The 25,733-nt window shown below is 45.5% G+C and overlaps 1 protein-coding gene across 2 annotated transcripts; it reads right to left on the reverse strand.

The window, feature by feature from the left end:
• Positions 1-5,120: 5,120 nt before the first annotated feature.
• On the reverse strand, positions 5,121-25,531 carry CENPW (centromere protein W). 2 transcript variants are annotated; one of them, XM_077289422.1, is made up of 4 exons: positions 25,300-25,531; positions 25,110-25,223; positions 19,215-19,251; positions 5,121-5,600 (listed from the first exon to the last, which is right to left on the reverse strand). In XM_077289422.1, exons 1-4 carry the CDS (start codon positions 25,390-25,392, stop codon positions 5,566-5,568), a joined length of 279 nt encoding a protein of 92 aa, XP_077145537.1. In that variant the 5' UTR covers positions 25,393-25,531; the 3' UTR covers positions 5,121-5,565. The 2 variants fall into 2 exon arrangements, with proteins under 2 accessions (XP_077145537.1, XP_077145538.1); XM_077289423.1 differs by lacking the exon at positions 19,215-19,251 and having other exon boundaries at positions 25,300-25,519.
• Between the last annotated feature and the right edge of the window lie 202 nt (positions 25,532-25,733).

Raw genomic sequence — 25,733 nt, forward strand, 5'->3', positions numbered from 1 at the left:
CCAGCCAATTCTGCATTGAAAAAGTCAAACGGCGCTCCTTCACTTCCAAGCTCTGCGGCGTGCCCAAAAAGTGGTTTACCCCCACATATGGGGTATTGGCGTGTTCAGGAGAAATTGCATAACAAAATTTATGGTTACATTTCTGTTTTTACACATGTGAAAATAAAAAAAAATGGTTTTGAATTAAAATGTTTGCAAAAAAAAGTTAAATGTTCATTTTTTCCTTCCACATTGTTTCAGTTCCTGTGAAGCACGTAAACGGTTAATAAACTTCTTGAAGGTGGTTTTGAGAACCTTGAGCGGTGCAGTTTTTAGAATGGTGTCACACTTCGTTATTTTCTATCATATAGACCCCTCAAAATGACTTCAAATGTGATGTGGTCCCTGAAAAAAAAATGGTGTTGTAAAAATGAGAAATTGCTGGTCAACTTTTAACCCTTATAACTCCCTAACAAAAAAAATTTTGTTTCCAAAATTGTGCTGATGTAAAGTAGACATGTGGGAAATGTTATTTATTAACTATTTTTCGTGACATATCTCTCTGATTTAAGGGCATAAAAATACAAATTTTGAAAATTGCAAAATTTTAAATTTTTTTGCCATATTTCCGTTTTTTTCATAAATAATCGCAAGTAATATCGAAGAAATGTTACCACTAACATGAAGTACAATATGTCAAGAAAAAACAATCTCAGAATCAGTGGGATCCGTTAAAGCGTTCCAGAGTTATAACCTCATAAAGTGACAGTGGTCAGAATTGTAAAAATTGGCTCGGTCATTAACCCCTTTCTGACATCTGACGTACTATCCAGTCGAGGTGGGGTGGGCCCGTATGACCACCGACGGGATAGTACGTCATACGCGATCGGCCGCGCTCACGGGGGGAGCGCGGTCGATCGCGGCCGGGTGTCAGCTGCATATCGCAGCTGACATCTGGCACTATGTGCCAGGAGCGGTCACAGTCCACCCCCGGCACATTAACCCCCGGCACACCGCGATCAAACATGATCGCGGTGTACCGGCGGTATAGGGAAGCATCGCGCAGGGAGGGGGCTCCCTGCGGGCTTCCCTGAGAACCCCGCAGCAACGCGATGTGATCGCGTTGCTCTGAGGGTCTCCTACCTCCCTCCTCGCCGCAGGTCCCAGATCCAAGATGGCCGCGGCATCCGGGTCCTGCAGGGAGGGAGGTGGCTTACAGAGTGCCTGCTCAGAGGAGGCGCTGGTAAGCCTGCAGCCCTGCACAGCAGATCGCAGATCTGACAGAGTGCTGTGCACACTGTCAGATCAACGATCTGTGATGTCCCCCCCTGGGACAAAGTAAAAATGTAAAAAAAAAATTTTTCCACATGTGTAAAAATATAAATAAAAAATAAATTCCTAAATAAAGAAAAAAAAATATATATTATTCCCATAAATACATTTCTTTATCTAAATAAAAAAAACAAAACAATAAAAGTACACATATTTAGTATCGCCGCGTCCGTAATGACCCAACCTATAAAACTATATCACTAGTTAACCCCTTCTGTAAACACCGTGAGAAAAAAAAAAAAAACGAGGCAAAAAACGACGCTTTATTACCATACCGCCGAACATAAAAGTGGAATAACACGCGATCAAAAAGACAGATATAAATAACCATGGTACCGCTGAAAACGTCATCTTGTCCCGCAAAAAACGAGCCGCCATACAGCATCATCAGCAAAAAAATAAAAAAGTTATAGTCCTGAGAATAAAGCGATACCAAAATAATTATTTTTCTATAAAATAGCTTTTATCGTATAAAAGTGCCAAAACATAAAAAAATATAAATGAGATATCGCTGTAATCGTACTGACCCGACGAATAAAACTGCTTTATCAATTTTACCAAACGCGGAACGGTATAAACGCCTTCCCCAAAAGAAATTCATGAATAGCTGGTTTTTGGTCATTCTGCCTCACAAAAATCGGAATAAAAAGTGATCAAAAAATGTCATGTGCCCGAAAATGTTACCAATAAAAACGTCAACTCGTCCCGCAAAAAACAAGACCTCACATGACTCTGTGGACTCAAATATGGAAAAATTATAGCTCTCAAAATGTGGTAACGCAAAAAATATTTGCAATAAAAAGCGTCTTTCAGTGTGTGACGGCTGCCAATCATAAAAATCCGCTAAATAACCCGCTATAAAAGTAAATCAAACCCCCCTTCATCACCCCCTTAGTTAGGGAAAAATAAAAAAATAAAAAAAATGTATTTATTTCCATTTTCCCATTAGGGTTAGGGCTAGGGTTAGGGCTAGGGTTATTGCTAGGGTTATTGCTAGGGTTAGGGTTATTGCTAGGGTTAGGGCTAGGGTTAGGGCTGGGGCTAAAGTTAGGGTTTGGATTACATTTACGGTTGGGAATAGGGTTGGGATTAGGGGTGTGTCATGGTTAGGGTTACCGTTGGGATTCGGGTAAGGGGTGTGTTTGGATTAGGGTTTCAGTTATAATTGGGGGGTTTCCACTGTTTAGGCACATCAGGGGCTCTCCAAACGGGACATGGCATCCGATCTCAATTCCAGACAATTCTGCGTTGAAAAAGTAAAACAGTGCTCCTTCCCTTCAGAGCTCTCTTGTGTACCCAAACAGGGGTTTACCCCAACATATGGGGTATCAGCGTACTCAGGACAAATTGGACAACATCTTTTGGGGTCCAATTTCTCCTGTTACCCTTGGGAAAATACAAAACTGGGGGCTAAAAAATAAGTTTTGTGGGAAAAAAAAGATTTTTTATTTTCACGGCTCTGCGTTATAAACTGTAGTGAAACACTTGGGGGTTCAAAGTTCTCACAACACATCTAGATAAGTTCCTTGGGAGGTCTAGTTTCCAATTTGGGGTCACTTGTGGGGGGTTTCTACTGTTTGGGTACATCAGGGGCTCTGCAAATGCAACGTGACGCCTGCAGACCAATCCATTTAAGTCTGCATTCCAAATGGCGCTCCTTCCCTTCCGAGCTCTGCCATGCGCCCAAACAGTGGTTCCCCACCACATATGGGGTATCAGCGTACTCAGGACAAATTGGACAACAACTTTTGGGGTCCAATTTATTATGTTACCTTTGTAAAAATACAAAGCTGGGGGCTAAAAAATCATCTCTGTGAAAAAAAAAAGAGGAATTTTTATTTTCATGGCTCTGCGTTATAAACTGTAGTGAAACACTTGGGGGTTCAAAGTTCTCACAACACATCTAGATAAGTTCCTTGGGAGGTCTAGTTTCCAATTTGGGGTCACTTGTGGGGGGTTTCTACTGTTTGGGTACATCAGGGGCTCTGCAACTGCAACGTGACGCCTGCAGACCAATCCATTTAAGTCTGCATTCCAAATGGCGCTCCTTCCCTTCCGAGCTCTGCCATGCGCCCAAACAGTGGTTCCCCCCCACATATGGGGTATCAGCGTACTCAGGACAAATTGGACAACAACTTTTGGGGTCCAATTTATTATGTTACCTTTGTAAAAATACAAAGCTGGGGGCTAAAAAATCATCTCTGTGAAAAAAAAAGAGGAATTTTTATTTTCATGGCTCTGCGTTATAAACTGTAGTGAAACACTTGGGGGTTCAAAGTTCTCACAACACATCTAGATAAGTTCCTTGGGAGGTCTAGTTTCCAATTTGGGGTCACTTGTGGGGGGTTTCTACTGTTTGGGTACATCAGGGGCTCTGCAACTGCAACGTGACGCCTGCAGACCAATCCATTTAAGTCTGCATTCCAAATGGCGCTCCTTCCCTTCCGAGCTCTGCCATGCGCCCAAACAGTGGTTCCCCCCCACATATGGGGTATCAGCGTACTCAGGACAAATTGGACAACAACTTTTGGGGTCCAATTTATTATGTTACCCTTGTAAAAATACAAAGCTGGGGGCTAAAAAATCATCTCTGTGAAAAAAAAGAGGAATTTTTATTTTCACGGCTCTGCGTTATAAACTGTAGTGAAACACTTGGGGGTTCAAAGTTCTCACAACACATCTAGATAAGTTCCTTAGGGGGTCTACTTTCCAAAATGGTGTCACTTGTGGGGGGTTTTAATGTTTAGGCACATCAGGGGCTCTCCAAACGCAACATGGCGTCCCATCTTAATTCCAGTCAATTTTTCATTGAAAAGTCAAATGGCGCTCCTTCCCTTCCGAGCTCTGCCCTGCGCCCAAACAATGGTTTACACCCACATATGGGGTATCGTCGTACTCAGGACAAATTGCACAACAACTTTTGTGGTCTAATTTCTTCTCTTACCCTTGGGAAAATAAAAAAATGGGGGCGAAAAGATAATTTTTGTGAAAAAATATGATTTTTTATTTTTACGGCTCTGCATTATAAACTACTGTGAAGCACTTGTTGGGTCAAAGTGCTCACCACACATCTAGATAAGTTCCTTAGGGGGTCTACTTTCCAAAATGGTGTCACTTGTGGGGGGTTTCAATGTTTAGGCACATCAGGGGCTCTCCAAACGTACCATGGCGTCCCATGTCAATTCCAGTCAATTTTGCATTGAAAAGTCAAATGGCGCTCCTTTCTTTCTGAGCTCTGCCATGCGCCCAAACAGTGGTTTACCCCCACATATGGGGTATCAGCGTACTCAGGACAAATTGTACAACAACTTTTGGGGTCCATTTTCTCCTGTTACCCTTGGTAAAATAAAACAAATTGGAGCTGAAATAAATTGTGTGTGAAAAAAAGTTAAATGTTAATTTTTATTTGAACATTCCAAAAATTCCTGTGAAACACCTGAAGGGTTAATACATTTCTTGAATGTGGTTTTGAGCACCTTGATGGGTGCAGTTTTTAGAATGGTGTCACATTTGGGTATTTTCTGTCATATAGACCCCTCAAAATGACTTCAAATGAGATGTGGTCCCTAAAAAAAAATGGTGTTGTAAAAATGAGAAATTTCTGGTCAACTTTTAACCCTTAACTCCCTAACAAAAAAAAATTTGGTTCCAAAAGTGTGCTAATGTAAAGTAGACATGTGGGAAATGTTACTTATTAAGTATTTTGCGTGACATATGTCTGTGATTTAAGGGCATAAAAATTCAAAGTTGGAAAATTGCGAAATTTTCAAAATTTTCGCCAAATATCCATTTTTTTCACAAATAAACGCAAGTTATATCGAAGAAATTTTACCATTATCATGAAGTACAATATGTCATGAGAAAACAATGTCAGAATCGCCAAGATTCGTTGAAGCGTTCCAGAGTTATAACCTCATAAAGGGACAGTGGTCAGAATTGTAAAAATTGGCCTGGTCATTAACGTGCAAACCACCCTTGGGGGTGAAGGCGTTAAGTACCAAATTGGCTGTCACTAAGGGGTTAATGTTTTAGGAAAAAAATAAAACAAAGTCTATATTTATTCTGAAAGCTCAAGTCATTTTGTAGCTGTACATATATTTTCATCAATAAAACAAATTAAAATATAGTACAATTCAGTAACTTAAAAAAATTATATACAAGTTATAAAGCTGAGCTGTAACAGACTATAATAAGAGCATCGTTCTGGCTTAAACAAGCATCTGAGTCTATGACATTTTTATATGACTTCTTCATTTAAACTTTTAACCTCTTGACTTCTTTAAAACAACCTGTAAAATAAGTAAAGATATGCATTACTGTTATAGTACATTATAAATACACATACACATTTTAAGAGCCTCTTGGGAAAAAATGTAACAAAGTCCTATCAGATAGAGAATATCACAATTTAAAAAAAATATACAACAAATGGTCACCAAAGTTTAACCCTGAAACACCATAGATATTACAAGTGAAACAGGTTAAACATTGGGTTTTACATTTAAAAACCATGCAACCAATTACCATATTGGTTGTGCCACTCAGTAATTGACTGCACATCAAACAGTATTTAGACCAAGACAAAGAATCCAAGGATGTGTTCACGATGTATTTTTTTTGCTGAGCTTTCAGAGCAGAAACTTTTTAAAACACAAATCTTGATTGAAGAGTTGGACAGTGTCTGCTCCAAAGACTGAGGAAAAAACACATTGTACTTTTGGTACTCCATTGTGAACATGCCTTAAGGACACCTACATTATAATATAGTACAATTCAGTAACTTAAAAAAGCCAGCTGTCACAATTCCACCCCTCAGTGTGTCCGGGATGCAGTTACTGACGGCTCAGTTGTCCAGTCTGGTGAAGGGGAGTGCTGACCTGTTGGTGTTTTGATTGACAGCTCAGCTGTCCAATCTGAGACTGGGAGGTACTTGGCTGTGTTCAGGTGTTCTCTGTCCCAGGCGACTGCCCAGTTACTTAGCTGGGCTGTGAGTTCCAGACCTCCGTCAGACATAGCTTCAGCTAAGTGTGGTTGGTTTTCTCTGTGTGTGTTTTGCCTGATGATCTTTCATTGCCTGACCTTGGACCTCGTTCTGACCATCTGTCTGTTTAACCCCTTTGCTCTAATTCGCTGTCTTTCTGGTACTCTGACCTTAGACCATTACTTGACTACACCTTTGTCTCTTCCCTCTGCTTCTGATGTACCCTCCTGGCTATTGAACTCTGACTGCTTAATGATCTCGACTCACGGCTTGTCTGTGAGAAGTGATTAAGCGTCACACCAAAAAACATCATAGTGTATCTATGCACTAGGCTGTGCATATCCATAGATTAACTCAGCACTTAAATAGATGAGCAGAAAAGGTAGTTGATTTGTACAGTCCCGTAGAGAAAACTAACGTTTTGGTCCTAATCTGGACCTGCAAAAGATGGACTGCAGAGAGAAATGTGCAGGCGCCATACTCAGAGTGACAGAGGTCTGTCTTAGGCTATGTGCCCACGTTGCAGAAATGCTGCGGAAATAAGCCGGATTACTCACCGGTAATGCTCTTTTAGTGAGTCCACGACAGCACCCCACTGGAGAGAGGGATCCGCCCCGCAGGAACAGGAAACTTATTGAGAAATAAAAGGGGGCGGTCCGCCTCTCCTCCTCAGTTTTGATTTCAGAGTACCCGGAGGACCGCCAGTATTAGGCAAATATCATTTATTTCATTTTTCAAACTTATTTGCTTATGATTAAAAGGATTTTACTCAATAGTATGTATTATATTAATCTAGGGAGGGATGTAAGAGGGTGCTGTCGTGGACTCACTAAAAGAGCATTACCGGTGAGTAATCCGGCTTTTTACTCTTCGCCACGACAGCACCCCACTGGAGATCTTTCAGAGACCATCACCTAGGGAGGGGACCACCGTGCTGAAGACAGTCCTGCCAAAGTCTAGGTCAGAAGTTGACTATAGGTCTAGCCTATAGTGGTTATAGAATGTAGAAGGATTTGACCAAGTTGCCGCCTTACATATAGTTTCAATCGGGACGTCTCCCCTCTCTGCCCAGGAGGATGCCATCGCTCTGGTAGAGTGCGCTGTTATGCCTTCCGGAGGGTTTTCTTTCCTCGCGGAATAAGCCAGTCTGATAGACTCTCTGATCCACCGGGATAAGGTGCTTTTTGTTATTCCATGACCCTTCTTGTGACCGTGGAAGGAAATAAACAGAGCCCTACACTGTCGCCAGCTGCTGGTCCTTTCAATGTATTTTAACACTACTCTTAACGTCTAGAGTGTGATATTTCTGTTCTTCAGGAGTGGAGGGATTACTGAAGAAAGTGGGCAAGATTATTTCTTGTGACCTATGGAATTTTTTTGCTACTTTGGGAAGGTAGGAAGGGTCTGGTTTAAGAATTAACTTATCCTGAAAGGTTAACAAAAAAGGTGGATCTATAGAGAGTGCTTGGATGTCACTTGATTCTCCTAGCTGAAGTCAGTGCTACCAAGAGGGCCGTTTTTAGTGATAGACATTTAATGGGTATTGAGTCTATTGGCTCGAATGGAGAGTCTGTTAGAGCTTGTAAAACTAAATTTAAATCCCAGGGAGGAATCCTAGGTATGTTAACTGGATTTATTCTTTCGCAGGCTGTAATAAATCTGGATACCCATCTATCCCCCGCAATGTTATGGCCATAGAGGGCTCCTAAAGCTGATGCATGAACCTTTAAGGTGTTTACAGTTAAACCTAGTTCTCTCCCTTTTTGAAGAAATTCCAGGATAGATTGTATCGGAATTTCTGATGTGTTGGTAGATATATGGGATTGTAAAAATTTCTTCCATATTCTCGTATAAATTCTTGTGGTGGAGGGTTTTCTACTCTGGAGAAGTGTATCAATCAAACCCTCCGAGAATCCTCTCGATCTTAGCGTCTGCCTCTCAAATTCCAGGCCTTCAGGTGGAGATTGTCCACCTGAGGGTGGAAAAACGGACCCTGGAAGAGAAGGTTGGGTGTTGAGGGGAGGACCCAAGGATCTGAGACCGACATGGTCTGTAGCCACGAGAACCATGGTCTCTTGGGCCAGAATGGAGCTATCAGTACAATTCTCGCTCCCTCTTCTCTGATTTTGCGTATGACTTGAGGTAGCAATATGATCGGAGGAAATGCGTACGCCAGACTGAACTGCCAAGGGGCTTGGAGAGCGTCCAGAATGTCCGGATGATCCGCTGGAGATAAGGAGGCAAATCTCCGGACTTTTCTGTTTCTTCTTGTGGCGAAGAGATCTATCTGAAGGTGGCCCCAAAGAGATATTATGTCCAGAAAAATTTGCTGGTTTAGGCACCACTCTCCTTGTCTCAGGGTGTGTCGACTTAAAAAGTCCGCCTGCTGATTGTTTGCTCCTCTTATGTGCAGCGCAGTAAGGGATGTTAGGTGACTTTCTGCTAGATTTAAGATTTCTGTAGCAGAAGACATCAGAGTCTCTGATCGCGTACCTCCTTGCCGGTTTAGATACGCCACCGTGGTGGTGTTGTCGGACAGGACTCTGACGTCTTTCCCCCGAAGCTGTGGGAGAAAATGGTATAAGGCGTATTTTACAGCATTTAGTTCTTTAAAGTTAGAGGAGCTGCAGCTTTCCTCCATGCTCCATGACCTCTGGCAATAATCATTCCCCATATGAGCGCCCCATCCATGAGGACTGGCGTCAGTGGTTATGGTATGAGATGGCGTTATTACCCATGGAACCCCACTCATCAAATGGTTTGAGTCTAGCCACCACTCTAAGGAAGTTAAAACCCCTCCTGAGATAAGGTTATTTTTGCATTTAGGTGACCAAATAACCGTCTGTCCTCTTGTAAAATTTGATGTTGTAGTGTTCGAGTATGGTGTTGAGCCCATCTTACTGCAGGTATACAAGAGATAAGAGACCCTAATAACGGCATAGCTTGTCTTAGGCCATGTGCACACGTTCAGGATTTTTAGCGTTTTTTCGCTATAAAAACGTGATAAAAACGCGAAAAAAACGCTAACATATGCCTCCTATTTACCGTGTATTCCGCATTTTTTGTGCAAATGTTGCGATTTTTTCCGCGAAAAAAATCGCATCGCGGAAAGAAAAGCAACATGTTCATTAAAATGCGGAATTGCGGGGATTCCGCACACCTAGGAGTCCATTGATCTGCTTACTTCCCGCACGGGGCTGTGCACACCATGCGGGAAGTAAGCAGACTGTGTGCGGTTGGTACCCAGGGTGGAGGAGAGGAGACTCTCCTCCACGGACTGGGCACCATATAATTGGCCAAAAATAAAAGAATAAAAATAAAAAATAGTCCTATACTCACCTTCGATGTCCCCCGCAGTGTTCCCGCCTCACCGTTGCATGCTGTCGCTTCGGTTCTCATAGCTGCTGTGCGGTGAAGGACCTGTGATGACGTCACTGTCTTGTGATTGGTCGTGAGCGGTCATGTGACCGCTCACATGACCGCGACGTCATGGAAGGTCCTGCGCGCACACACCAGCTATAGGAAGAGGAACGGATGCCGCTGAAGAGATCGTCTGGGTGAGTATAAGCATTTTTTTATTTTTATTATTTTTAAACATTCTATCTTTTACTATAGATGCTGCATAAGCTGCATCTATAGTAAAAAGTTGGTCACACTTGTCAAACAGTATGTTTGACAAGTGTGACCAACCTGTCAGTCAGTTTTCCAAGCGATGCTACAGATCGCTTGGAAAACTTTAGCATTCTGCAAGCTAATTACGCTTGCAGAATGCTAAAAAAAAACGCAAAAAAACGGAAAAAAAACGCAAAAAAAAAAATGCGGATTTCTTGCAGAAAATTTCCGGTTTTCTTCAGGAAATTTCTGCAAGAAATCCGGACGTGTGCACATACCCTTAGGGATATACGTGGATTATTTATTGCGGCTAGGACTTTGTCTGATCAGTAGAATCTTTACCTGTGGCAGAAGACACTTTTGAGATATGGAGTCTAACTGGAACCCCAAGAACGCCTGATGGGAAAGCGGAGTGAGTCTGGATTTGTCGGTATTGATTATCCAGCCCAGGTCCTGTAGAGAGGAAATTGCGTGAGCTAAACGATCAGTACATTGAGTAACTGAATTTCCTATTACCAAAAAGTCATCCAGATAGGGCACAATTAAAGTCTCCTTCTGGCGAAGGTATGCCATCACCTCTAGCATTATCTTGGTGAAGATCCTCGGCGCTGTTGAGAGGCCAAAGGGTAAGGCCGCATACTGGAAGTGACGAACCTCGTTGTTGATTTTTACCGCCACTCTGAGGAATTTTTGGTATCTGTCATGAATAGGGAGATGATAGTAAGCATCCTTTAGATCAATGCCCCCCATCATACAGTTTGGGAAGAGGAGCTTTATGGTGGACCTAATGGATTCCATTTTAAATGTATAGTTTTCAATAAATGAATTGAGTTTTTTAAGGTTTATGATTGTCCTGAAAGAACCGTCGGGCTTAGAAATTAGGAATAGGGGAGAGTAGAATCCCCTACCCTCCTGTCCCACCGGCACTTGGACTAGGACCTGTTTTGATACTAGGGTTTGAATTTCAAGCTCTAGAGCCTGTTGCTGTATAGGTGAGCTGAGAGATGTTATAATATAAGACTCGTGGGGAACACGAGAGAATTTTAGTTTAATTCCATCTCGGATGATATTTAAAACCCACGAGCTAGATGTTATTTTCTCCCATTGAGTGGTGAAAAACTTCAGTCTGCCCCCAACTGGTATATCCTCAGTATTTGTTGTCTTTTGGGGGGTTGGGTCTTCTAAACATGGTACCTCTCTGCTTGTCGTCCTTAGTGGTCCATGTTGTAGACCTATCCGTTTGCCTCCTTTTGCCAAACGGCCTCCTCTTAAAGGCTCTCCTGTAAAAGGGAATAGAGGAATCAGGAAAAGCTTTCTTCCTGTCCTTTGCCTTTTTGAGTATCTCGTCTAAGGTTTTACCAAAGAGGTACTCACCCTCACATGGGATTGCGCATATTTTGGATTTAGATTGCGCGTCCCCTTTCCAACTTTTCATCTATAGAGCTCTTCTTGCGTTATTCACAAGGCCTGCAGATCTTGCTGCTAAACGGAGTGAGTCGGCGGAAGCGTCTGCCATAAAGGCCGCTGCTCCTCGTATTAAGGGGATGGCTGCTCGTAGTTTTTCTCTTGAGCTTTTATTTTCGATTTGCTGGTCTAATTGATCAATCCAGATGATCATTGACCGGGCAGCGCAAGTGCTGGCTACTGCAGGCTTGAATATTCCTGTAGCCGCTTCCCAAGACCGTTTAAGGGATGACTCGGCCTTACGATCCAAAGGATCGACCAGTAGTCCCGCATCCTCCACAGGTAGAGTGGATTGTTTAGAGGTAGAGGCTACAGATGCGTCGACCTTAGGGACTTTGGTCCATGTAAGAAGCTCCTCGTCACTAAACGGATATTTTCGTTTTGACGCTGAGGGTAGAAAGCTTCTCTGATCCTGCTTCTCCCACTCTCTTTTAATTAATGTTTTCACTGCCGGTATAACTGGAAAACATATCCTCTTTCTGTCTGCCAAACCCGCGAACATTATGTCCTGCGCGGTTTGCACACCCTTAGTTTCCTCACACCCCATGGTATTTCGAATTGACTTTACCAAGTTGTCCACACTGTCTAAGGGAAAACATGAGCATCCCTCGATCTTTGATGAGGATGATGATGCTGAACATGATGACAGGGAGGCGTCTGACAGTACAGGTTGGTCACTGTCGGAGTCTGACACAAGTGTCGGTGTTTTGGACTTAGTACTACGTGGTTTGTCCTGGGTCATATTTTTTAGTTCCTCCCTAATAATGGCCCGTAAATCCGTAATGGACACTGCTGCTCCCTGTACTGTTTCCTTAAAGCAGTCCTTGCAAAGTTTTTTGGGGTATGAGTCTGGAAGGGGCTGGCTACACAAGGCACATTCCTTGTGTTTCGTTTTTTGTCGTTTTTTGCCCTAGGCGTAATAAGTAGAGAGAGAAAGAGAAAAGAGAGAAGTAGGGAGACAGCGTCAGCTTAATAGGCAGAGTTCACAAACTCACCCAGTGAAGCAAATAATACCGGATCAGAAGGCCGAGATCCTGTTCTGGAACCGTCACTTTTACGAGCGGTCTCCGAGGATCCTCTGGCGTGATCTTTGGCGGGGGGTACTGGATCTCCAGCTGTGGGGTCCATGGCACCTGGGGATGACATCTCTGCATCGCCGTTTTACTGTTCGTGAGCGGTTTAAATAGTGCGCCCAAACTTCTTTTCTTTTTTTTTTTTCTTTTTGCGCATGCGCAGATCGGCTCCGGCTCCCCCGGCCTAGGCGCCCCGGAAGTCCATCATTCATTTCCGGGGTAGCCTGTATTGCGGCGGTCGGCGCATGTGCGGCCCGGGATTCACGTCGGACCGCACTAGGAGTGCAGCCGTTCTCCTACCTCCAGCCGTACCGCCACCGCAGATGATGCCGGGCGGCCCTCCCCGGACCCGGCCGTCTGCGTGCTCCTTCAGACGAGGAGGGAGCCGTCTAACGGAACTCCCCCGACGCTGCTTCTGAGCCGCAGCCCCTGCCGTTCTCACGGATACCGCGCAGGCGGCATGCTAGCCCAGGTATGTTCCCTTGAAGAAGTCCTGTGGTTCCCGCAGGAACAGGAAACCTAAACTGAGGAGGAGAGGCGGACCGCCCCCTTTTATTTCTCAATAGGTTTCCTGTTCCTGCGGGGCGGATCCCTCTCTCCAGTGGGGTGCTGTCGTGGCGAAGAGTAAAATCCGCAGCATTTCTGCAACTCCCTGCCGCAGGTAAAAAGCATGCAGAATTCGCATGCGTTTTCCCACAAAACACAAGCGCTTTGCAAGCGGTTTTAGCTTGAAGAATGCTAGCGTTTTCCAAGTGATTTGAAGCATCGCGTGGAAAAGTGATTGACAGGTTGGTCACACTTGTCAAGCATAGTGCTTGACAAGCGTGACCAACTTTTTACTATTGATGCTGCCTATGCAGCATCAACAGTAAAAGATAGAATGTTAAAAATAATTAAAAAAAATAAAAAGTATGGTTATTCTCACCTTCCGACGGCCCCCGATTTCCTCAGCAGCGCTCCCGGTACGTTCCGTTCCCTGGGATGCTTTGTGCAAAGGACCTTTATGACGTCATAGTCGCATGACCATGACGTCATCCCAGGTGCTTCGCGCAATGCATCCCTGGGAACAGAAGCCGCCATGTGCACTGCTGAGAGGCGGGAGAACTCCGGGGGCCATCAGAAGGTAAGTATATCCCTATTTTTTATTTTAATTCTTTTTTCTACAGGGATATTGTACCTAGGGCCTGGAGGAGTCTCCTCTCCTCCAGACCCAGGTACCATCCGCACATGAAGCGCTCACTTTACGCATGGTAGGCATAGCCGCATGCGTAAAGTGAGCGTTTCAATGCAATCCTATGGCTGCAGAATCGCTGCGATTCTGCAGAGATAATGAACATGCTGCGGATTTTACCGCTATGCGGTTCCGCAGCGGGAAAATCCGTAGCACAGGCCCGAAATTCACTATGCAGCCTTAAAGGCTCCAGAAAAGACTGAGGAAAAACAAAACACAGCTGTCATTTTCCTGAAACATCTACTGCTTCAAGAACAATGCAGGTACATTGGTGTCTAAGAGGTGCTATGTGCAAATACTTTAAAGGGAATCTGTCACGCCCTCCCCCCAACTGCACGGTGCCTGGAAGAAATCCCTGCCTCTTCTGTTCATTACAGTACCAACCCCTCCCATTAGCGTCACACTGACCTGTGACATGCAATTGCGGCGCCGTAATCCCGCGCATGAGCTGTGCACTCTCACGGTTATGGGTGCCTTATCCGCCCTTTCTAATGGCAGTGTCTTCATCCTGCCTCAGCAATTCACCTGACATCAGCGCACCGTTACGTTTCCCACGACGCTCACGCTGATGTCAGCTAGCTGAAGCGAGTTCATTGGCTGTGAACTCCCAGGACCTGTCTGACAGCACCGCAAGCGTGTGAACTTTCTCATGCTCGTGGTGATATCAGTCAGGTTATACAATTTCACAGCGAGGCACTGAGCAGTGGTAGCACACGCTGCTCAGTGTCTCAGCTGGATGGCAGGCTGTATAGTTGCATCAGGCAACAATGCAGCCCACCATCCAGGTATAGCAGAGCTAGACCCATCGCAGGACAAATGGATTATTATTTTCTCGGCGGACAGGTGAGGAATATTGTTGTTTATTATTTACATGGGACAATGGTTTCACTGGAATGGGTGATGTCGCGAGTATGGTATAATTAAGATTTATTAAAGGAGTCTGTGTCACTATTTCAATTAAAGTACTTTATTCTTGGTGTATTTTTATACAATATGACTATGGGGGTTAGTAATGGGGGCGTCTTATAGATGCCTTTCCATTACTAACCTCTGGGCGTGATGTCACCTGACAATACAAAGGTGACATCAACCTTCCTACTATCACCCCATTTGCCACCGCAGCAGTACAAGTGGGAGGAGCAAGGCTAAGTGCCAGAATTGGCACGTCTTAGATGCTCCTTTTCTGGAGCAGCTGATGTTTTTAGTCTGGGGTAGGGAGGGTAAATTCCATGGCCCCTTACTAGGCTATTAATATCAGCCTGCAGCTGTCTGTCTAGCCATTACTGGTTATTAGTTATAGATGGACCCTATGTCATTTTTGGTGGGCCCCCCATTTTAATAGCCGCTGCTGATTATGAAAATTTCAGGTGATCCCACACCATTTTTTTCAGAAAATAATTTATTTAGTAATAATTACATGTACAGTAAGCTGCACACGCACTGCACTAATTATATATGTGACCGAGATATTTATATCTATTCTATGTGTATATACTTTATGCAATTATATTCTGTCGGGTCCTGCTGTGATTTTACTGTAAGCGGTGTTAGGGGTCGAGTTCCCTCCGCTGCACAGGGGGAATCTCGAGCCATCTCCGCTGCAGTCTCCCATTCTTCTCCAGCCGCAGTGGAGCCTGCTCAGCAGAGACGTCGGTCCCAGCGTCTGGCTCAGCCTGATACGGTGCGGATGGTTACTGCTGCCTTTCCAGGCTCAGCCATTGTAGCCAGTACTGGTCAGCGGCGAGCAGTCATCTCTGGGACTAAGTCCTGCTTTTCCCCTTCTGAGCATGCCCAGGGTAAGTTCTATCATTGGAGGTCGGAGGTCGGTGGTCACATGCTCAGGTACTACAGCAGCTCCCATTGGTCCTCTAGGAAGGTCCTGAAGTTGCTCATGTACTGTAGCAGCTCCCATTGGACTCTGGGAGTTTCCTGTAGTTGCTGCAGCTACAAAAGGTTCGCATAGCTGCACGGCCATTTGCTGCGCTAGTATCAACTATGTTGTGTGTTCTGCGCCAGTGTGGTCATGTGTATGTGGTTTCAGGGTTCAGCTGAAATAAGCCCCTAGAATACCGGCACCTCCGGTGAGGAGTTTTGCGTGTGCTATTCTGACTGCATGACCACTGCTCGCTCTATTTGGTAGCTGTGTTCCTCTGTGAGGTTAACAGGGCACAGCATTCTCTTGTCTTAAGTGACTCTTTGAAGTAACAGAGTTCACTTATACCGTCATATAGTACCGTCAGTTACTAGCAGCGGGTTTTACTCCTGCACGGTGGACCCTGGGTTGCGAACGCACCTATTAGTCTTTAAATATATATTTGGTGCGTTCCGCCAAACCCTAACAAGCGGCAGATAAATTGCTGGCTTTTCAAAAGACATTGGTGTATAAAAATTTGACGGCACTTGCAGAGTGCGATTTTGGAATATTAGGACAGTATATGCATCGGTCATACAATGGCTATTAAAATCATAGAATGTTAAGAGTTGGAAGGGACCCCCAGAGTCATCATGTCCATCCGCCGGCTCAGTGCAGGATTCACTAAACGATCTCAGACATATGTACAGTCTCTACTTGAAGAGTTCCATTGAAGGAGCACTCACCACTTCTCGTGGCAACCTGTTCCACATAGAATGTTAGAGTTGGAAGGAATCTCAGCCATGAGTGCCTTTCAGAGGAGAGTAACCTCTAGCAGCAATATACCGCTCTGGCAAAAATTAAGAGACCACTGCACAGTTTTATAAAAATCAGCTTCTCTACATGTCTGACAGCCATTCCATTGTCAATTGAATTCCATCCAGAGTACACCTCATTCTACTTAATGTGCTTCCGATTAGGTGATCACCTGAACCAAATCTTATTTAACGAAGTAAAGTATAAAAAAAAAACCTGCTGTCGTGTTCACAATTCTCTTGCAAAAAGGACAAGCTGGATGGCAAAAAAAGTGCTAGTAATATCCCAAAAGTAATAGGAATGAAAGAAATTTCTTTTCAACTCGTTTGGCATGGTTAAAAGTTAAGTCTTGCGTGAGGAAAAGGGCTCAATTCTGGCTTTACTAGCAGAGGGACACAGTGAGCGTCATGTTGCCTCCATCCTTAAAATTTCTATGATGGGAGTCCATTACAACAAGGTCAAGCAGCAGACATTGGGGACAACGAAGCTACAGACCGGCAGAGGGCGAAAACAACTCTCCACTGACCGGGATGAGTGTCATCTTATTCGAATGTCACTCAGCAACCGCAGGATGACATCAAGTGACCTTCAGAAGGAATGGCAAATGGCAGCTGGTGTGAGGTGCACAGCAAGAACCATCTGAACATTTTGCAGCGGTCTCTTCATTTTTGCCAGAGCTGTATATGCCTTGAAAGAAAAGGATTGGTCATGCTGAAATTCTCCACACCCTGTTCAGCTAGGGAACACATAGGAACCATTGGATGGTTTGCTCATTGTGCAAGATCACTAAGATGGGCACTTTGTTCTGCTTGTAACATGCAGTGGCCCCTAGGACAATCAGTTAATTACCCAGGGTCCTCCTTCTAACGAGCTGTGGACCCCCCCCCCCAGAGTGATCAGCTGATTAGTAGTGATGAGCGAGTTATGCTTATAACTCGAGTTTCTCAGAGCACGCTCGGGTGGCCTCCAAGCATTTGTTAGTACTTGGGGATTTAGTATATGTCGACGCAGCTGCATGATCCCCAGGTGGATCTTCGGATTGCCCTGTGAAAGCTGCAGACACCCTTGTGTCACACGTACGGAGAAGCTCCATTTCCCATTACAATGTCTATGTGCAATACTAGGCTGTATGCAGAGGGGTAGTTTTAATGAGAAAAAAAAAACCCTTAAAGGGGTTACCCGGCATCAGTCATACTAGGAGTGATGTGATCCCACCTGGCAGGCCGGTGAATTATACCAGCCTATCACATCTCAGCAGGAGTGTGGGGCCCTACTGTCATTGCTACCACTGACTCCTGACGTGGAGGCAGGGCAGGACAACCCCTTTAAGGCAGCACGTTGATAAAACAGCCTTACAATGTGTTGGCTCATAAGGGCAGATCATTAAAGGGGTTGTCCACTACTTTCAATTAATCCCCCAATGTATCCCCCCGGGGCCCCTGATGATTTGTGTAAATACCTTCCTTAGCCGTTTTCGCCTGTGAGCGGCGCTATGCTGGTGGCTGAGTCCGGGTCACGTGACCCCCAGGCTTCAGACGCCGCTCATTTCCGCCGACGTCACGTCAATTTCCAGACTCTGGAAATTGACGTGACGTCAGTAGCAGGCGTGTCCCCAGGCTCCACAGACAGCAGTCACTCATAAAGAGTGACTGGGCTGTGGGCGGGGCTGAGGCTGCCTGCGGGGCTGTGCTGGGGGCGGGCGGGGCTAGGCAGAGATGTGCGGGCGGGCGCCGGTGCTGTGCAGTCCCCGGCGCCTGTGCTGTGCGGTCCCCGGCGCTGTGCGGTCCCCGGCGCCGGTATGTGCTGGGGTCTGCTGGGGGTGGTGTGTGTGTGTGTGTGTGTGTGTGTGTGTGTGTGTGTGTGTGTGTGTGTGTGTGTGTGTGTGTGTGTGTGTGTGTGTCTCTGTGTGCAGGCATCGTCCGATGGGACAACAAGTCCCATCGGGCTCTGCCTGCTACAGTGGCAGTGAGTGACACATTAGCCAATGATGGGACAGTAGTAGCCCCATCATCCGGCTAATGTGTTGAATGTAAAAAAAAAATAATAGTAAAAAAAAAAAATACACATATACAGTACATACATACAACACACACCATGCGGCGACATGCACCATGCGGCGACATGCACCATGAAACGACACTCACCATGCGGCGCCATGCGCCAGCATGCGACATGTACCATGCAATGACATGCGCCATGCGCCATCATGCAGCATGCGGCGACATGCAGCATGCGGCGACATGCACCATGCGGCGACATGCACCATGCGGCGACATGCACCATGCAACAACACTCACCATGCGGCGACATGCGCCGGCATGCGACATGTACCATGCAATGACATGCGCCATGCGACGGCATGGGACATGCACCATGCGACGACATGCGCCATGCGGCGGCATGCGCCATGCGACGGCATGCGCCATGCGACGGCATGCGCCATGCGACATGTACCATGCAATGACATGCGACATGTGCCGACATGCGCCATGCGACGACATGCGCCATGCGACGACATGCGCCATGCGATGACATGCGCCATGCGATATGTACCATGCAATGACATGCACCATGCAACGACACTCACCATGCGACGGCATGCGACATGTACCACGCAATGACATGCGCCATGCGACGACATGCGCCATGCGGCGACATGCACCATGCAACAACACTCACCATGCGGTGACATGCGCCATGTACCATGCAATGACATGCGCCGACATGCGCCATGCGACAACATGTAGCATGCGACGGCATGCAGCATGCGCCATGCGACGACATGCAGCATGCAACAACATGCGACATGCCGCATACAGTACATACATACAGTACATACATACATACAGTACATATAACAGAGTACATACTCACCATCACTTGTCACTTTGATCCCCGAAGCCATTGTCATCTGTAAAAAATATTAAAATAATAAACAAACACTATACTCCCTGATCCGCAGAAATACAATTAAAACGAGTGTCCCTCGACGATCTCCCGTGGAGAGCAGGAGCAACTGCTGATGCGACTGCTCTCCAGGGGCTCCAGGAACACACTGAGGGGAGGAAGGTATCCTTCCACAATGTATTCTCCACAATGTATTCTTACGCCCGTGAGAAAATAGTCCCTAGTCTCACTTTATGGCATTGCTGTTGAGAAATTTTCCCACACAGCTTTTTGCCATAAAGTGAGACTTTGTCCTAAGGTAACCTCAGTGATGCACTGCAGGAGCCATTGTCTCCTGTCAGTGTGTCACTGAGGGTCCAATATAGCAGTGACATCACCCGATGTCACTGTTCTATAGGGGAGATCGTCGTGGGACACTCGTTATTAATTGGACTACGGCGGACAGGTAGTATACGGTTTATTATTTTACGTTTTTTGCAGGCGCTGAAGTATGGTAAGTATGGTTAAATGAAGAATATTAAAATACTTTTTCCTAATGTGTGTGTGTGTGTTTTATTAACCCTTTATTAGTATTGGATTAATAACGGATAGGCGTCTTATTGACGCCTCTCCGTTATTAACCCGGCTTAATGTCACCTTACAATAGCAAGGTGACATTAACCCCTTATTACCCCATATCCCACCGCTACACGGGAGTAGGAAGAGAGGGGCTAAGTGCCGGAATTGGCGCATCTTACAGATGCGCCATTTCCGGGGCGGCTGCGGACTGGTATTTGTAGCCGGGGGGGGGGACCAATATCCATGGCCCCTCTCTAGGCTATGAATATCAGCTGGCAGCTGTCTGCGTAGCCTTTCTGGCTATAAAATATAGGGGGACCCCACGTCATTTTTTTTTTTGGGGGGGGGTCCCCCTATTTTAATAGCCAGTAAAGGCTACGCAGACAGCTGTGGGCTGATATTCATAGCAGGCTACAAATATTGGCCCCCGGCCGTCGGCTTTCCCCCTCTGGCGCAGAAAATTGCGAGGGAGCCCACGCCGTTTTTTTTTTTTAAATTACATAAACATATTGTTTATTAACCCCTTTCTGCCAGCTGACGGAATAGTACGTCAGCTGGCAGTATCCCCCACTTTGAGGTGGGCTTCGCGGTGAGCCCACTTCAAAGCCGCAACATGTCAGCTGTTTTCAATACAAAAATAAAAAATGTACTTGATCGCTAAACGGCATAGCGAGAAAAAAAAAATCAAAAGCCAAAATTATGTTTTTTTGGTCGCCGCGACATTGCATTAAAATGCAATAATGGGCGATCAAAAGAACGTATCTGCACAAAAGTGGTATCATTAAAAACGTCAGCTCGACACGATATCTCTGAAAATATAGACGCTACAGGTATCAGAAAATGGCGCAATTATTTTATTTCTTTTTAGCAAAGTTTTGAAATTTTTTTTACCACTTAGATAAAAAAATAACCTAGACATGTTTGGTGTCTATGAACTCGTAATGAGCTGGAGAATCATAATGGCAGGTCAGTTTTATGCTGTATGCACAAGTTGCAGATTTGGGTGCAGAATTGTCTGCACAAAATCTGCATCTCCTTGCAGAAAACGCAGCTGCGTTTTGGATGCATTTTTTTTCACTTTTTTTCATGTTTTTGAGCGGTTTTGATGAGGCTTTTTTGTGTGGTTTTGATGCTGTTCTTGGTGCGGTTTTTGGTGTGGTTTTTATTCAGTTTTTGCTGCAGTATTTGGTGCGTTTTTTTGCGTGGTTTTGATTCAGGTTTTTGATGCTTTTTTATGCAGTTTTTGGTGAAGATTTGATGCAGTATTTGGTGTGGTTTTGATGCAGTTTTGGGTGCAGTTATGATGCAGTTTTTGGTGCAGTTTTTGCGCGCTTTTGATGCTTTTTTAAATTTTTTTGGTGCGGTTTTTGCGTGTTTTTTGTGCGTTTTTGTATGCGTTTTTGAAAGCTAAAGATGTATTATTGAACATTATTGAGTGATGTCATTTATGTCCAACCTCCTCTTTTACATTTGTCCAACCCACACTCAATTACACACAGATAGATAGACATATAGATGATAGATGAAATGGATAGACAGAGCTACATATAGATAGATCTATAGATGCATACATCTATCTATTCCTATATCTATCTATAGATATATGTGGATAGATATATCTATTGATAGATGTATGGATAGTGTAGGGTGTGTGTCCACTGTCAGGATTACATCCGAATTAGCTGCAGATTGGATGCTGCGTACTTGTAGTCCCATTGGATGATCCCCGCACACACCCGAACAGTCCCACACACACCCGAAGAGTCCCGCACAGCGCCACACACATCCAAACAGTTCCCCAAAAAAAACATCCGAACAGCCCGCAGACCCCACACACACCTGAACAGTCCCGCACAGCGCCGCACACATCCGAACAGCCCGCAGACCCAGCACACACATACATGCACACCGTCACTGCCCACATTCCGCCCACCAGGGCCGGACTGGCCATCGGGCACTTCTGGCAAATGCCAGAAGTGCCGGTGCCAGTCGTGGGCCGCTCGATCCTCCGCCCCCCGCCGCCGCCGACTCACCCCCCTGCCGTCGCATTCAACTATACCGGCGTCTATGACGCCGGTACAGTTGAATGCAATGATGGAGGAGAGAGCGTCTACAGACGCTCCCTCTCCCATCATTCCCCGCTCTGCCTCTGACACTGCGGGTGCGCGATGACGTCATATCATCGCGCACCTGCTGTGTCCCGGACAGACTGCTGCCGGCGAGACAGAAGCAGGAAGCAACGCGGTCAAGAGGAAAGGTGAGGAGTGTTTTTTTTTTTTACCGGACTGTGGGGACATTCTTCTCGGGGGGGAGGAGGAGAGATGCGGGCTGTGCTGTATATATCACTGTGCGGGCTGTGCTGGATATACCACTGTGCGGCCTGTGCTGTATATACCACTGTGTGGGCTGTGCTGTATATACCACTGTGTGGGCTGTGCTGTATATACCACTGTGTGGGCTGTGCTGTATATACCACTGTGTGGGCTGTGCTGTATATACCACTGTGTGGGCTGTGCTGTATATACCACTGTGTGGGCTGTGCTGTATATACCACTGTGTGGGCTGTGCTGTATATACCACTGTGTGGGCTGTGCTGTATATACCACTGTGTGGGCTGTGCTGTATATACCACTGTGTGGGCTGTGCTGTATATACCACTGTGTGGGCTGTGCTGTATATACCACTGTGTGGGCTGTGCTGTATATACCACTGTGTGGGCTGTGCTGTATATACCACTGTGTGGGCTGTGCTGTATATACCACTGTGTGGGCTGTGCTGTATATACCACTGTGTGGGCTGTGCTGTATATACCACTGTGTGGGCTGTGCTGTATATACCACTGTGTGGGCTGTGCTGTATATACTACTGTGTGGGCTGTGCTGTATATACTACTGTGTGGGCTGTGCTGTATATACTACTGTGTGGGCTGTGCTGTATATACTACTGTGTGGGCTGTGCTGTATATACTACTGTGTGGGCTGTGCTGTATATACTACTGTGTGGGCTGTGCTGTATATACTACTGTGTGGGCTGTGCTGTATACTCTACTGTGTGGGCTGTGCTGTATACTATGTGGGCTTTGCTATATACTATGGGGAGTATATTATCTTCTATGGGGAGGCCATGTTATGTACTATGTGGCTGTGGTATATACTATTGTGGGGGTATATTATATTCTATGGGGGAGGTTGGGTTATATACCATGGGGGAGGTTGTGTTATATACTATGGGGGGCTGCATTATATTCTATGGGGGGGCTACATTATATATTATGGGGAGATGGGCTTTATTATATTCTATGGGGTTACATTATACTCTGTGGGGTGGCTGCATTATACTCTGTGGGGTTGCTGCATTATATTCTATAGGGTGGTGGCTACATTATACTATATGTGGGCTGCATTATATTGTATCGAGGACTATGGGGAATACGTTATACTATATGAAGGACTATGGGGTGCATTATACTATGGGATGTGAATTGTACTACATGGATGACTATGGTGGTGCATTATACTATATGGAGCACTATGAGGAGTGTATTATGCTATATGGAGGACTATGAGGAGTGTATTATACTATATGGAGGACTATGAGGAGTGTATTATACTATATGGAGGACTATGAGGAGTGTATTATACTATGTGGAGGACTGAGCAGTGTATTATAATATATGGAGGACTATAGGGAGTGTATTATACTATATGGAGGATTGTGGTGCACATTATAATATATGGAGGACTATGGGGTGTATTTTACTAAACAAGTAAAATGCTGCATATTCAGATTGTTTTTGCTGGAACAAAAATCCTTGTTCTCAGCAGCACATCGCCGCTGTAAACTGTAGATGTGCTGCTGATAACATGATATTGTATAGTGATCTGTTAGTGATCGTTCTGTCCCATCATTCTGTCTCAGACGGTGGAAAGAGGCCGGGAAACAAGCGTTGAACAACTTCAGTATTGTTGATCAAACTCATTTAGCGTCCTGAGATCAGCGCTTGTAAACACGACCGATATACTTTTGTGTGATGTGCAATCTGTTAGCATTTTGGGCCCCATTTTAAACTTTGCCTAGGCGTAGGGCCCCACTTTGTCTAAAACCGGCCCTGCCTACAAGTGTACAAAGATATTATACAGTCACCATGTGACAAGTGGGCCTGTGTAACTTCAAATGCCAGGGCTGAATTTTAGTCCCAGTCCGGCCCTGCCGCCCACACACTTCCCTCCTCCCGAACTGCAGCGTTTCTCGGACCCACATCCGCATCTAAACTGCAGATCTTTTTTACATCTGCGGTTTCGCTGCGGATGTGCCCGACTCCATAAAAGTCTATGGGTGCAGAAATGCTGCAGTTTGGCACAAAAGAAGTGACATGCTGCAGAGAAAAAAAAAGCTGCGTTTCGGCCTTTTCCGCAGCATGTGCACAACAAGTCTGCGGCTCCCATAGACTTACATTGCTTGTGCACTACACTGTGGATTTGATGCAATTCTGTGCAGCAAAAAACCCTGCGGCTCTGCAATCAAATCCACAACGTGTGCACACAGCCTTAGCATTTAGTGAACCTAGCAAAAAAGCCAAGCAAAAACCAAGTGTGGGATTGCCCTTTTTTTGCAATTTCATTGCACTTTGCCTTTTTTTTCACATTTTCTGTTATACGACATGGTAAAACCAATGATGTCGTTCAAAAGTAAAACTTGTCCCGCAAAAAATAAGCCCTCACATGGCCATATTGACGGAAAACTATGGCTCTGGAAAGAAGGGGAGCAATAAACGAAAACAAAAAAGCTGCAGGGGTGAAGGGGTTTAGAAATATGGATATGGACAGATCTATGGGAATAGACATAGATATATCTGTATGTATCTATCTATCCCATATCTATCTAATCCATATCTATCCATCTATCTGTGTGTAATGGAGTGTGGGTTGGGCAAGTGTAAAAGAGGAGGTTGGACAGAAATAACATCACAAATCTTTTTGAAGATAGAGGAGGGAGAGGTTGGGTGTGTTTTGGAGTGGGTGTGCCAGGTGCAGAGTTACAGGCGAGTGCAATGCATCATGGAACTTGTAGTATTAGAGCACAATAACTCAGGAGAAAGGAAGTTGTTGATTAACCCCATGAGAGCTGAATCCAGCACTGAAGATGTGCTGCTACAGCATGATAAAAGGTAATATTGCTAAAATAAAGACAGTGGATGTTTTCAGTGGCACATAATAGCAAGATTTATGGAAAAAAAAGGTTATTGTAGTGGACAACTTCTTTAACTCTGTGTTCCCTGGGGAAGGGGCCAGGCTGGACATGTACCTTGGCTACAGCTCTGATGTGGGCAGACTTGATCACGGAGCACCGCTCCTCTATGATTTTCAGGTGGGCTTCAGTGGCCAGCCTCTGCAGGAACAGTATGCAGTTCAGAAGCACCTACGGAGGGAGACATCCGACATTACTGTGTGCCTGTACGCAGCCCGCGCCACCCACAGCGCCGTCCTCTCCTCACCAGCAGGTCCACATTGGCGTCCATCCGCAGATCAGGAAGGCGCTTCTTTATGGCGGACCTGACAGTGGCCCGGGGCACCGCGGAGCGCACCATGGCGGCGGCCGGAGATCTCCACAGCGCTCCTGAACTCCCGTCTGTTTGTTTTCGAACGACCCGGGCCTGACGTCTGACTATTGCTGAGCGGCGCAGGAAGATGACGTCACGGGACGAGTGTGGGTAAGGGCGGAAGTGCCGAGGTGCTTGCTTTCCTGCAGCATAAACACTGTGAATAAAGCCGGCAGTGGTTCTGTCACAGCCTGACGGAGGAAGTCTGCACTCGTGCAGCTCAGACAATAGTGCACGGCCTCACAGGAGACAAATATTAGTTAAGGTGGAAAATGGAAGAAATTGTCTTAAGTCTGCAGAAGAAATGGAGCATGTGACTAGTTACGTTA

This window comes from Ranitomeya variabilis, chromosome 2 (assembly GCF_051348905.1).
Source record: "Ranitomeya variabilis isolate aRanVar5 chromosome 2, aRanVar5.hap1, whole genome shotgun sequence".
Classification (NCBI taxonomy): domain Eukaryota; kingdom Metazoa; phylum Chordata; class Amphibia; order Anura; family Dendrobatidae; genus Ranitomeya; species Ranitomeya variabilis.

What these genes read in the sequence shown, in the direction of transcription:
- CENPW (XM_077289422.1), bottom strand. Translation starts at nt 25,392, where the DNA reads ATGGTGCGCTCCGCGGTGCCCCGGGCCACTGTCAGGTCCGCCATAAAG. An exon ending in ACGCCAATGTGGACCTGCTG is followed by an intron (nt 25,224 to 25,299) that starts GTGAGGAGAGGA and finishes CTCCCTCCGTAG; the next exon opens with GTGCTTCTGAACTGCATACT. An exon ending in ACATCAGAGCTGTAGCCAAG is followed by an intron (nt 19,252 to 25,109) that starts GTACATGTCCAG and finishes TATTTTTTACAG; the next exon opens with ATGACAATGGCTTCGGGGAT.